Here is a 14,364-nt window from a genome sequence, read left to right as displayed (position 1 = left end):
GATTTCAAGTTTAGCATAATTCAAATTCTGCCCCACTGAAAGGATAGGGACTCTTGTTTTCACACAAATGAGGACATAGAAAGCACCAGGTATTCCTGCAGCAAAAGCCTATACCTACCAACCAATTACATCGTTTTACCCTAGTCTGCATTGCGGTTCAGCTGGTGTCGTTTCCTCGCAACTACAAGGCAACAGCGAGACCACCCCCAGAACCCACTAGCTCCTGGCTTGTCAGAATCTCATTCTAAAGCCTATGAGGCTTTTATCATGTGCAGGTTCATAGGAGTTCTTTCCTAAACTAGAACATCAGGGAGACAAATAAAATACCAATTTTCCAGAGTTCAGAGCCACAGCTGAAGCTCAACTACAACAACTATGTGGAAAGCCAGACATTTGTGTTCTATTTTCTCTAGTTTCAACTCTGTAATGATAATCTCTCACCATAATTTTTAGGTGCATTTATTATACCTACTTCAAATCCTTTGTGGAATAAGGCAAGACATAACTAAATGAGTAAAAATAAAATCTCAACATTATCTGTGCCATGAAAAGGGATAATAAGAGTTTCTTTTGGTTTTCAGGGTTAAAACAAATTCAAACCCAAGTAGATAAACAGACTAAACCCACAGTAAAAAAGCTATATGGCATAAACAAGCACCTATTTAGAACCTGGAGAACATAAAAACCTGTGGAACTTTAAGGACCTTCTTAGAAGGCATGTAACCCAGTCACTCACACAATGGGAGAGTGGGTGCTCATTTGGCCTGCTTGAATCCTTCAGCAGAGGGAGCCCACTACCTAATGAGGTATCCCAGTCCACTAGCAGAGAACTGAATCTATTTATTAAAGTTCTCTGTGGAGCCAAACTCTGCATTCCAGCATCTTCTACCCACAGGTCTAGACAGTCCTATAAAGCAACAGGAAATCCACATTCTGTCACATCTCCCCCAGTCTTCTGCTTTCCATTCTGGATATCCCTTCTACTTCCACGTAAGAAACTAGTTCCACCCCCCACTACCACCTTGCTCGCACTGCCTCTGGCGATTTCTAGTTTGTTAATATGCCTTCTTAAAACCATGCATCCAAAAACACAAGTGGCTTTCTTGTCTCTTCCTCCCCGCACCAATTACCTCTGGCTCATCTCGCCAGTCCACGTTCAGCTCCTGATCAAAGCCCCGCAGCGTCAGACCCAAGCCTCTTCGACCTTTCTGATTAGAAGCCTCAACGATGTCCTTTCGACCCTGGCTGTACTTACCCAATCCTTCACCCTCCTTGAAGCCCATCTTGGCCTGAAAAAGAGAAGTAATGGAGCACAATTAATTCAGTCCAATAGACATTTATTTTGCCCCTATCACATGCCAGACAGTGTGCTACATCCTGAGAAATATAGATGAGTAAGGTCTCAAGTTTGCCTTCTAGCCTAATGAAGAAAAGAAGCATAAATAAATAACTGCAGTATAACTGTGGGCCCAGTAGCTGTCTATTCTGGAGGTGAAAGTCTAGGGCAACTAGAAGTTGGATAAATGAGAAGGGATCTTGTAGCTGTAATTAAAAGCACCAAGAGTACTTAATGAATCTCAATGGACATTTGCACAACTTACCCTTCCAGCTAATTTGTCTGATTAAGTGAGAAGTAGATCTAGAGTAGAGTTGATAAAGAGAACATAATTTAAATTGGAACCACTTCAAGCAGAAACTTCTACCTTACCCTTATCCAAATATCTTACTAGGCAAGGACAATGAGGGCTTGTAGGAGCCCACTTAATCAAGAAAATAACTGAAAACTTCCTTCATGTAAAACTGAGGTACGTATATAGGGAAGGTATTAATACTATCAAGATCCTGGGACAGAAACACTTTTTAAAACGTCACAACTGTCCATAAGTTCACACTAAACTCTAGAGTTACTGGGCCCAGGCACATACCCCAAAGATCAGAGACTTGAATCCCACACCCCACAGATTCTTGACTAATAAAAGAACTCCAATCCTAAGAAGATCTAACTCCCCCCGGAGGGTCTATATTCCCTTTGAAAGGGGCACTGCCAGATCAAGAGTTGTATGGAATTCCTAAAGTAGCCACAAATCCTTCCCCCAGGTCAAAGAGGCTGACTGAGTCACAAGCTTTCCCATCTTCCATTTCCCCAAAGCTTGTGGCTCCAAAACTAGAATCCTGACTTACGACTTTAGCAGTGGAAGTTCTCATTCTTAAATGAATCCAACAGAAAATGGAGGAGTCAAATATGATATTCCTGAAGCTAGACAGAAAGCAAACTTAGATTTCCCTAACCTTTGCATATACACTAAATTAGGATAAGGAAAGTGAGCAGGTCTTCCTATTCACCTTCCTTCTTGTGATATATCAGTGGGTATGAAAGTTGGGAAAGAGAATCAGGCTTTCTTTTGGGAAGAGAATAAATGGGATATTTCCATTTATTTTAGGTAACTGGGAGTGAACAGGATTTTAGTTATTTCTTTTGAGATTACTCACTAGAGCAAAAAGTGACAGCACGAAGCCTTGTTATACATTGACACACATTCGTATTCAGGAAAGTATATTCACACGTGCTTATAGTAAGAATTCATTACTAAGGATATCAAAAGGCAATCCAGTTCTGGACAGAACAGGAGAAAGAAGCGTAAGCAGGCACTTCCCATAGATGATTCAAATGTGACAGATACTTCTACTAAGAAGGGGGCCGTACTCTGTCTACTAAATTTCAGTAGCTGAAAAGCAGAGGAAAAACCCATGCCCTATTTTCCTTTTCATACCAATACAAATTGCCATTCTCTCACTCTGCTGGTGGAGCTTTAGAAACACAACCCAAACACTGACATACCATAAGCTTCTGGGAAACGCTATTATACATGGAGTAGCGGGAAGAAGTTCCCTCCACAAGGGAGTCTGCTTTGAATGCATCGTCGAAAGAGTCAGAGCTGTGTTGCTTCCCCTCAGTCTCACTGTCAGATCCACTTAGGCTTGTGATAGATGCTGGAAAAGAAAAAGAAAAATGTTTAGGTAAGTTTATGGCATAAATTAGCCTTTAGAAGTCCAAGTTTCATTTATTCAACTAGTGTTCCCTATATGCACTGCACAAAGTTCATTAAATGACCCAGGGTCAAATCTCTTCTCTACCTCTTACTAGCCATGTAATCTGGGGCAAGTCATTGAAAGTTTCTAATGGACTTGACACAATGGGAGCTCAAAAATAACAGTTTTTGGGGGGCAGGGTTAAAAACTTACCTATGGGGTACAATGAACACTATTCAGGCAATAGGCATACTACGAGTCCCAACTTAAGCATTATAAAAGGTTTCCACATAACAAAAACATTTGTACCCCACCCTTAATATTTTGAAATAAAGTATATATTTAAAAAAAAAATAACAGTTTTCTTTCTCTACCTTTTCAATTTCTTCCACTACAAAACTGAGATGGTAATATCTACCTCACAGGATTATGTAAAGATTAAATGAAATAATGTATTTGAAAGTACATTGTCAAATGTAGTGTATTTATTGAAGATATGGTTATTTCTGCTTGGCTACTATTTATTATTTGAACATCAACTTCCTAACACTGATGCACACTTCCATTTGCAACAATTCCATCATCAGACTAAGTGTCTGATTGTTTAATCTCATAGTTCTCTTTGCTTTCACAGTCCTTCAAACTTACAAGTAAGAGAGTAGGTCCATAATGCAGCCCAGGGAAGAGCTGACTCATAGAGAACTGGGGGAAGAACTAGGAGGAAGAGGACAAGGGAGAGGAAGCGGAGGGCGCAAGGAAAAAAGAAGGAAAAGGAGGAAAGAAAGGAAGGACAGGGAAGAGGGGAGAAGCTCAGGCAGCACCGCCAACTGAGGCAGAGCATAAAAGAGACGCAGCTAAATGCTCCAGGAGGAAGCTGGCAGCCTGGGTGAGCTAAGCCATCAGCTTCACTGTCAACAACCCCATTGTCAAAGAACTTCAAAAAAGACCCACCTAAGCAGCTGCCAGAGTGGTGGGCTACCTGTCCCCTAGACAAAGTGGGATGAGTCTCAGTCTGGATATTCACTGGGACTGGCTGTTTCCCTCTCTTATGTAGATATAAGAATCTATTAACTTGAAAACTACTTCAACCCAGTGTAGTTTTATTAAGGGAGTTTCTCGGGCAAACTCACCTAAATCTGAAAAACTATATCTCAAAAATTTGTCTAACAATTTCCACATATTCCAATTGAAAACTGTATAAATCACAAATCAGGAGAAATGCAGAACAGGAAATTAGGGTGGTGGTGTCCAATCTGATTCCAAGGCTTGAGAAGTAGTACATTGCTCAACTGTGCACACATCTCACGAGTAAGTGTGGTCATTTAAGAATAAAATGAAAAAATTTTTTTTAATTTATGTGTATTTTTCTTTCAAATGTTTATTAGTTGTCAGGATATAAATGCTTATTATTTAGATCTAAATATTAATACTTAATAAACTAAACTGTTAGCTATTTCTGTTGGTCTAGAGACAGGGTAAAGAAAGTTAGAGCAACACTAAGGGTGCCAAGAACCGAGAAAGCCTGAGAACCTCTGCTCTATATATTGAAACAGATCACCAAGACACACTGTTAAAGGAACAGAGGAGCAAAAGAACAAGACCATATGCATGAGCATGGCATCCTAACTCTTGTGTACCAAAGAGGGAAAATATGATTATATATTTTTATTTCTTATAATCGCATAAAGAGTTTTTGGAAGGAACGATATACAAGACAACCAATAAAAGTGATTATACACACATGCAAGGGTTGGAGCATGGAGACAGAATACCAAAATGATTACCTGGAACAAGTAAAATGAAACTTGATTTACATTTTTATCACAAGAGTGTACACTGGCTATCTTTTTATATTTGTTGACTTATGAACCATGTGAATACATTATCTATTAAAATTTAAAATAAATATGAAAAAACTGTCTTAGCAATGCAATGCGGCGCAATTCCTCTGAGGAAGGAAGGGAAGTCAATGAAGAAAGATGTTGATTCAAAGCTTGGCTTCTTGTGGGAGGTGTTGCAGAAAGGCACAGAAGGCAGCCATGTAAAACAATTCTTTATAGACCCAAGGTGGTCCCTACTCAGGTATTTATAACTTGAATATTACACCATAATTCTAAAGCCTATCTGCACTGACCCATCGATTTCCCTGCTAGAACACAAACTTGCTAAGGGTTGACATTCGAGAAGAACAAAGCCTTCCCTAGCAGCCTAGGCCTGACTGATTCTCCCCTCCACAGTGCTCCAGTAGCACCAGTGTCCACACCATCAGCACAGCACTCGTCACACTGCCTTAGAGCCAGTCATTGTTTGCCACATGCTGCCCACACTGGACAGGGTCGCCCCTGGAGAGCAGCAACTGTGTCACAGTCAGCTTTGTATCCCCAATACTTGGACTGAGGCTTTCCATTTAATAGAAATTAATTAAATGCTTACTGTAGTAAATTTAAAGATCTGTCAGCCAGGTGTCACTTTCCTAAGGACCTAATGAGTTTATGACTCCTTAAGATATTACCTCTTATAACCCCTCTGACAAGTAGTGCAAGATGTGCAGGCCTCAAAAGTTTAAGGATGAGGATTGAATACCTCTATCTAATAGAGAACTGGACCCTCGTTGGGCTATGATTAGCCTCCCCACCCCACCCCACCCCAGTCAACTTAAATAGGACACAGTTCAGAACACTGATATTGTTTAACAGATCACAGTACTACTTGGTTCAGGACCGTTGTGGAAAAGGTTTTATACAATGGGGTGCTATGCAAAAGTTACAATCCTCAGAGAGCTTAAAAATCTAATAAATACAATAAATATGCATTTTTAAGGATATAACATTTTATAAAGGAAAGGATAGTGGAACATGTATAAAAAAGTAGAATAAACTTAAACCCAAAATTCTGGCTCCTAACCAGTTAGCAAGAAGGAAATTTTGTGCCCCTTATGAGAGGCACTAAATCTGCCCCTTCGCCTTGGTGGCTGTCCAATTCTCCTAATAAGGAGCAGACTTGCTTACATGAACCAATGCAGCACAGATCACAGAGTGCCAGGAGTGCCACTCAGAAGAAAAGACCCAGAACATTAACAATGAGTAACCATGGAAACTGAGAGGTGAGGTGATATTTTCTGTTTTGCACTTTCCGGCATTTTCTGCATTTGTGAGAAACAAGAATATATTAGTTTGAAAATTAGGGTAAAAAATAAAGCTATAAATATTAATAACTAGATTACCATTCTAAGCCTTGGGAAGAGGTTGGTTCCTTTCCAGAGAAATCTTCAGAGAGCAGCACATCTGAGGGGAAAGGCCTCTGGAGTGGCTCCCACTATCCCTGGGCCTCTCATCTACTATCTCCCATGCAGAGGAGAGAAATGCGCTCTGCAACGGAGTGCCCATATGCTAAAGAGCTGCACTTCGAAAGGCGTACGTTCTCTTCACTTGGTTGCTTCCATGTCTTCAGCCTGCACTGCTTAGTATAGAAAGAGGTGGTACCAGGAATGTGGGCAGCTCCCTGAACACAGCCCTGAAGTTTCTTTTGGGCAGCCCAGGGAACCAGGGTCCTGACTAATCAGAAGCTGCAATGTTAAATCAGTTACTATTCCGTTCACCAGCTATCTGGACATTCACAAGTCTACCTATGAAAAGGTTTAAAAACCTGGTATCCTTCTCAAAGGAGAGTGTGCCCTGGCTCTAGCCCTAGGTAGCTGCCAGGCTGTGAGATTTGCTTGAGGACCCAACAGTAAGCACTGGAATGGTGTGAACAACATTCCTGGGAATGCAGGGTTCCTGCTACCCTTGGATCTCAGAGAGAGAGATCTTTTGTCTCCTTATGTCTTCATAACATCTTTGGGCAAAAATGACAGGGAGGACCAAATTTGGGTGTAAGGCTCATTAGGCAAATCAGTGCTGACTCTGGTGCAAAATTCCACCACTAGCCTTTGGCGCAAAGATCTTTCTACTCCATTCCTCCTTCCAAGGTGTTATCTACTGTACATTGTCCTTTCCAGGTTCTCAGAGTGAGGCTGACGGGAGCTAAGATATCACCCTACTATTTCCTGTGAGATCAAGAAGTATGCTGGGTAAGCAAATATGTCTTGTTTCTCTCTTTCATTCATGTGGTATTATGTAGCCAATTCTTAGCTTGACATGACTTAGCACAAAGCTCCCTAGATTCGTCCTGATGTCCACAGACTGCCACGGCCACTACTTATTCTTACCCCTGGGCCTTTGGGGCCACTCTTTTCAAATGAAAAGGAGAAAATTGTCATGGCTGCAATGGGAACTAAAGAAGAATTTTGGCTTCCCAAGACTGGTAAGAATTTAGCAGACATTGAGCAGACAATTTTGTAATGAGGATATAAATTACAAGGAGTAATAACGTCAGCCTATTAAAATCATTAGTTTCATTAAGAACTTGCCAAAGCTGGATGGCATTACCATTTACCTTCCAGAAGGTCTCCTTCTAAAACCTACCAGAAAGCCCAAAACATTATTTAGAGTTTTCATTTAAGATTTCTTCTCTACCCGATAGAAATCATTATTAAGTCACTGTAAAGAAAGGTTCACTTTACAGAAGAACCAGAGGCTTTCCAGCTATCAGCAAAATTTTTCACATGGCAATAGAGCAGTAGGGCAAACATTCCAAGATTAAAAATGACAGTGACAAGCTGGGCACGGTGGCATGCACCCATAGTCCCAGCTACTCAGGAGGCTGAGGTGGGAAGATCACTTGAGCCCAGAATTTCAAGACCAGCCTGGGCAACATAATAAGACCCTATCTCTAAAAAAAAAAAAAAAAAATTTTTAAAGAAAAAATATATATACTGTAAAAAAAAAAAAGACAGTGAAACACATGAGGAGAGGCAGCTCCAACCATTAATGGCCAAGGTGAGCAGCACACAGATACAGAAGAATAAATTATTAACTTTAATAAACATCACATCCTGCCTACCAACTGCTATGGAATATACTCATTCCTGTTTAAAGACTCAATTTCTCCTTCATGCCAGATAAATGGTAACTTGTTAGAGCAATTTAAACAGATACCGATAAAGGAAGCTTTTGATTAAGGTCATGAATCTGGGCTGACAGGAAAGCGATGGTGTTTCAGGGCGAATAGCCTATTTAGGAAAGAATTAAATCTGGTGGAGGGAAGGCACTTTTAATGTGGTACTGGTGAAGGAAACCAGCAACTTCCAAAGCAACTGGCTGCAGGAGGGCTAGGAGCCCAAACTAGATGCACAGCTAAGGAGAAAAGGGTATTTTCTTGGGGTCTAGACCACAGTTGCCCTGTGAGAAACAACCAAAAAGAATAAAATGGCCTCATGTGCCTCTCCTTACTTTAAAAGGCTGTTATTTGACAGCAAATTTCCAGGAGTTTATATACACTTGAAAATGCCTTCAAACTCCTTTTAAAATACGCAAAAGAACACATGATATAACAGTGGCCGTGACAACAACATCACTTTTCTTCTTTATTCTGGCCAGGTCTTAGTCTCTGACCTGGCAACGCAGCTACCTTGTAAATAATATAAAATTAACAAACTGATTAATAAAATATATCTATTCATGAAGTCATCACATTGATCTGGCAGAGGAAGAAAAAACAAGGTCCAGACAGACAGAAATAGTAAGTACTTTCTTGTTTTTCTAACCGATCTCCCTAAAGAGCATTTTTCAAACATCTAATTGAACAGTATGTTCAAATAGGAATGGCTGGAGCAAATGGCAACACCCCTGCTTTAATGCAATGACTTGAATAGGAAAGTGGCATATACATTTCAGGGGACACGTAGACAATAAACTACCAGGGCACAATGTCCAGGGGACACCTAAGAGGAGTTGATACAAAACATAGGTGATATAAATGCTAAGTACTTAATGAAATGATCTGCAGACTGGAGGAGAGATAGGCAAAATGAGAGATGTGAAGCATATTAAGCTTCTTGGAAAAGATACTATTATTGCCTTTTATCAATTTTATTTAGTAAATATTTACTGAGCATTTACTCCATGGGGGCTGGGGGACAGAGAGCAGTCTTGCTAATGAAAACACCACACACTAGTGCGTCATTGTGCAGCTGTCCCTTCTAAAATAACTTAACCTGGGGAAATCTAGAAATGTTGGTCTCCCTCTGCCTCCTGCCTCATTTTCTGCAAATGAAAGGGATGAAGTGGCCTATTGCCAGACACATACAAAGGACTGGCCACCTCTGGATTTCCATTCTATACACACAACGGCAACAATCAATCCCGACTGAGTCATATAGTGCTACTTCCAGAAAAGGTTAAAGCTATTTGGTAAAATTAAAGGGAATATGTGTGTATGTATATTGGGGGAAAGGGGTAATCTCAACTCACAGTCACTTTTTTTTTTTTATTCTTTTTTTTTTTTTTTGTAGAGACAAGGTCTTGCTGTGCTGTCCAAGCTGGTCTCGAACTCCTGGCCTCAAGTGATCCTCCAGCCTCAGTCTCCCAAAGTGCTGCGATTACAGGTGTGAGCCACCACACCTGGAGACACAGTCACATTTTTAAAAGCTTGAAATGTAAATCAGACTAGTTTCCTTGAAGGATCCTTAACCTTATACATTTACCTTCTTTTACCTGGGTGTTGTCCTCTCTTTACTTCAAAGAAATGTTACTTAAGGACAAATATTCCCCAAGATCTACTTAGAATCAGATATCTCTGCCACTACCTGAGCATCATTTGCCCCCCAGACATGCTCTCCCTTTTCCCCTTGCAGGCCATCTCTCCTAATACCCCTTCCCAAAGAGACTCTATCTTCACCAAGCTGCTCAAATCCCACTGAGAAGCAAAATTCCCTTTCCTCAATAAGACTGTCTCTAGAACCAATGTGCCCAATATGTTTTTGCCATCCCACTTAGGAACCTGAATTACATATAGCCTTTCTCACCTACCCTGGAATCCGCCATGACTTGAAAGGCATGCACACCTCCACACACAAAGCTATAAGAGAGTCTCTTATCCAGCCTGGACCACAGCCACACCAAATGCTCCATTGGCTGTACCACCTGTCAAGCTTCTCTCTGGACCAGCTTCTCCAAGGCAGCTGATGAGTAACTGCCCTTCAATTAGTCTACCACTTGTGAATAAACTGTATTTCCTATCACCCTCAAAGGATGCTTCACACCCTTTCAGTCACCAATCTGTTACCAAATTTCATTCCAGTTCACCACTGATCCAACAGAAGATCCAAAATGCAAGCCTGCTGGTGTACTAGGTTGAAGATAGTGTTCACCCCAAAAATCATGTCCACCCAGAGCCTGTGAATGTGATCTTATTTGGAAATAGGGTCTCTGCAGATGTAATCAAATTAAGATGAGGCAACACTAGATTGGGGTGGGCTTTAATCCAATGACTGACGTCCTTACAAGAAGAGGGAAATTTGGACACAGACATACACAGAGAAAAGGTGGAGGGAGAGAATGGAGTTAATGCTGCCACAAGCCAAGGAACACCAGAGATTGCCAGCAACCACCAGAATTTAGAAGAGGTAAGGAAGCCAAGAGCTGTCAAAGGGAACACGGCCCTGCTGACACTTCGATTTTGTACTTCTAGCCTTCAGAACTGTGAGAGAATTTCTGTTGTTTTGAGCCACCCAATCTGTGGCAATTTGTTATAGCAGCCCTAGGAAACTAATACAGCTGGCAAGTCAAGGTAAATGCAAATGAAGCTACTGCTAATTGCCTGGTGCTTGCTGCAAGCGCCCAGACACTTTACAGTTTCTCAGAAAGCATCTGTGGAAACCGTGAGTAACCCTGAAAAACAGGCAAAGCAAAATGCTAGTTTCAACTAGATCAGTGAAATCCTTTGGGCTTAATGTAAACAGTGAACAGAACAATGCACCAATACAGTTGGGTGTTTCTGAAAGAAGGTATTGAGAAAACAGCATGCAAAATCCTGAGGAGAATTAGGCCTGACTGCTGTAGCAAACAGCCCCTCACTTACAAAGCAGCCCCAGGATCTTAGTACTTATTAAGAGCCCAGGGAACTCAATGCTCACCACTATTTTTAACTGGTTTAAGGCAGCCAAAGAGTGCCACCTACTGAAGGACCACCAAGAGAAGGCACTTCTGGAAAAATTCCAATTTTATATTTAAAACAAGTTTCCACTCTCTTCGTAGGATTATGGCAGAAGAGAAGAGAGTCTATGGCCAACATCTCTCTGTAGAATATGCTTGTTTCCCCCAAGGGGAAGCGAACTGTATTCTGCTCAACCCAGGCACCAGGGATTCAAATAACCAGATGGCCAGTGGCCTCAGACCACACAAGCAAGCATACCTTTTGCTCCATGATTGACAGAGGAGGGAGGTTCATCGTCAGACGTGGAGCTGAGGTTCAGGCCAAGCTCTGCAACTCTTTTTTTCTGTTTCTTGATGGGGGCAGTGCATTCTGGGTCTGTTCTCCTCTTCATTGTTAACTGCAACCATAAATCCAGACAGTCAGCTGCCCTTGGGTCAGAGCCACTGTGATCAGAGTAGGAATTCCAAAGTATAAATCATCAATGGGATGAGATTTGGCAACTCTACACATCTTTCAGTGCCAGCACTTGAATAGCCTCTTCCTCAGAATGAGGTCTAGGAAGGATGCTAGCCAAGCTCTGGTTTTCAATAATGGCTGTTAGTTTTACTGGAAAATATAGTGCTCACAGACCCAGAGGCCTCTGGGCCATTGGTGACACATACCAAAAAGTCACATATCAACCCCACAAGCCACAGGGGGTAAACGGCCTTGGGTACTTGTTATTCTATATTCTTGATGCAACACTGGCCCTGCATGGAAATTCACACTGGAAATGAATTTAAAACCTAATAAATATCAACCAATAGGTGAAGGGACCATCCCAGAATGATTGTTCCATCATCATTATTATTTTACCAGAACAATTAAGAGATTACATAATATGATAAATACTGGTTTTTGGCTTACTTCATGATGTTTGAAAATATGAAAGAATTGGGAAAGTTTTTAAGCAGAGTAAGGAATAAAACCAGTGGTTGGCTTAGAACTGAGGAAAAAGAATAGTGGGAAAATTGTTGGGACCGGAGGTAGCTATATCACAGAACTAAGGTACAAAAACAATAATTTTAAGACTTGGAAACCACCTCCACAAAAAAGAATGGAAACAGGCAGGCCCCATGCCACCATCATACACGCCCATGGTAGGTACATGAGAGGTAAGCATGAGAAAAAAAATTAGATGGAATGAAGTGATTATGAGACCCTGAAGTCTTAAGGAACGATCAAGTTAAAGAGCAAGAAAGAGTAGCGAATACACTGTGGCTTACACACAACTGACTGGCTACAGACAACTCAGAAAAAAGAAAGGACTCAAAACAGGGTGGGTGACCAGCTGGGCTGCAAACCTGGAGGAAGGGGAGGTGCAAGGGTACAAGAGCAGCCTCATAGCATGGGTCACAGCAGCCGCGGCAGGAAAGCTATGAAATCCAAAGGTGTCACCAATCTCCCTAACCTCACAAAACCTTGGATCACACGTTTCAGTACTCTCCAGCTCAAGGGTGAGCCAGTCAACACAATGCATAGTTGTATCCTTCCTAAGGAGGCCGCTTGCTACTAGGCAGTGAGGGGCTAACATGGGAATTAGGGAGAACAGGAAACACTGAGAAAACAGAAAGATCAGGCTGAGCCACATTTCACTCTGAACCGTAGTCTTAAATTTCCCTCAAAAGGCCCACACGTAAGCCCATCACAGAGTCTGCTTCTAGCCACAGCAAACGGAAAAAAGGCTCCTGTGATTCTTAAGCGACTCGGGGGGAGATTGGAAATACATGAAATTCAATGTGGACTGTGTTGGGCTGGGGTGGGTGCAAGAAAAAGAAACGGAATAGTTACATGAAAGGCAGCAGATGCTCATGCTCCTCCCCAAGCCACATCACCTTAGATTTGGGCCTTCCAAATCATCTAATGCAACCCTCCTCCCATTTTCCACTGGAAAAGGTTGAGGCCTGGGAGGAAAAGGCCGCACAGCTAACCAGTGCCCAGCTCAAGTGGCCCACACAGGCCAGAAGAACGTGGTCTGGCAGAGAACTTCTAAGTGGAAGGCAGGAGACCTTGTTCTACCTGCTGCTTCCCCACAGAAAGGGTTCACATCTGCAGTCTTCCCTCCCTGGGCCTCGGTTTCGCACTGCCACCTATATTCACAGGGGAAGAGATGAGCTCCCATCTCCCCAGGCAGTCTCTTCATTTGAAGATAACGTGAGTATGTGAATGTGTGCGCAGAGACGCATGTCAGCGGCAGCTTTGGTTCCAGGGAGCTGGCGCGGGGGTGGCGAGACAGGAGGGGAGACAGCAGGGGCCAGGAGGCGGGAGAGTCACGACCGCGGGTGGAGGGCCGAGGCGGCGGTGGAGGGGAGAGGGATGCTGAGCCCGCGCGCCCGCCCGCTCGCTCCCCCCGGGCCGCGCGTCGGCACTCACGCTGAGGGGAGAAGGCGAGCTGCCAGGGAGCGGAGAGGCGGGGGTGAGGCCGACGCTGTCGCCACCGCTGCCGGGCCTGGCCCTGCCGCTACCAGACCCGCCGCCTCCTCCCTTAGTTTCGTTTTCCCATAGGCAAGTCCGGGTCCGCCCGCCGCGCCGTCGCGCTCAGGTCCCGCCCTGCGGGCTGCGCGGTCTGATGACGTCACTGGACAACACCCCCCATTCTAAGCCCCTCCCCCTTCCTGGCCCTGGGAAAGGCCACTCAGGTCCTGGCCCGCCCCATCCCTCAGCCTGGAGGCAGGGCGCCTGCGCGGAAGAGCCTCCCGGGAAAGGATGCGAGAGTAAAAATAACCGAGTATCTCCTCTTCCGGCTCTGGGGAAGAAAAGCCGTACTTCATTTTACTTTCATAATCTTCATTTTGCAGATTAAGAACGAGTCCAGAGAGGTAGACCGTTGAGGTAAACGGGTTGAGGGCAGGAGCCCAGTGTTCTTGTTCACTGCTGTATCCCCAACATCCAGCCTATAGGCCACCCTCAACAGATGGTGAACCAAGGACGGAGGAAAGAAGGAATGCCGCCTATATAGCCTCTTACCATATGGACACAGAAGGCCCTCCATCTCAAACCCCTCTTGGATTTTCACACCAATGTGGCCAGAAGTCTGTTGGACGCCCTCACTCTGTCATAAATTCAAATTTTGCCCTATGTTCTTCTCCCATAAGCCCAATCTTTTTCCCAGTGAATGGCACTGCCGTCCATCCTGTTGTTACAACCAGAAATCTGAAGAGTCTCAGTCTTCCTTGTTCCTCAGAGCTCCTACTACTCTAATTGAGTTGACCTCCTAATTGTCTCTCAAATCTCTCCATTCACTTCCATCTTCATTGCCAC

The 14,364-nt window shown here is 43.1% G+C and overlaps 1 protein-coding gene across 1 annotated transcript in view; it reads right to left on the bottom strand.

Annotated features, from left to right (window-relative positions):
• The window catches only part of CMTR1 (cap methyltransferase 1), a 48,287-nt gene extending 34,630 nt beyond the window's left edge, over positions 1-13,657 (bottom strand). The window contains exons 1-4 of the mRNA XM_069487795.1: positions 13,477-13,657; positions 11,323-11,461; positions 2,840-2,991; positions 1,131-1,289 (exon numbers count right to left, since the gene is read on the bottom strand). Coding sequence (XP_069343896.1) covers positions 1,131-1,289; positions 2,840-2,991; positions 11,323-11,455 — 444 coding nt within the window. The 5' untranslated portion in view covers positions 11,456-11,461; positions 13,477-13,657. The remainder of the gene's footprint in view (positions 1-1,130; positions 1,290-2,839; positions 2,992-11,322; positions 11,462-13,476) is intronic.
• Between the last annotated feature and the right edge of the window lie 707 nt (positions 13,658-14,364).

This window comes from Eulemur rufifrons, chromosome 15 (genome assembly GCF_041146395.1).
Source record: "Eulemur rufifrons isolate Redbay chromosome 15, OSU_ERuf_1, whole genome shotgun sequence".
Taxonomy (NCBI): domain Eukaryota; kingdom Metazoa; phylum Chordata; class Mammalia; order Primates; family Lemuridae; genus Eulemur; species Eulemur rufifrons.
Note: the sequence above shows the minus strand (reverse complement) of the source record. Positions and strands in the feature narration are given on the sequence as shown.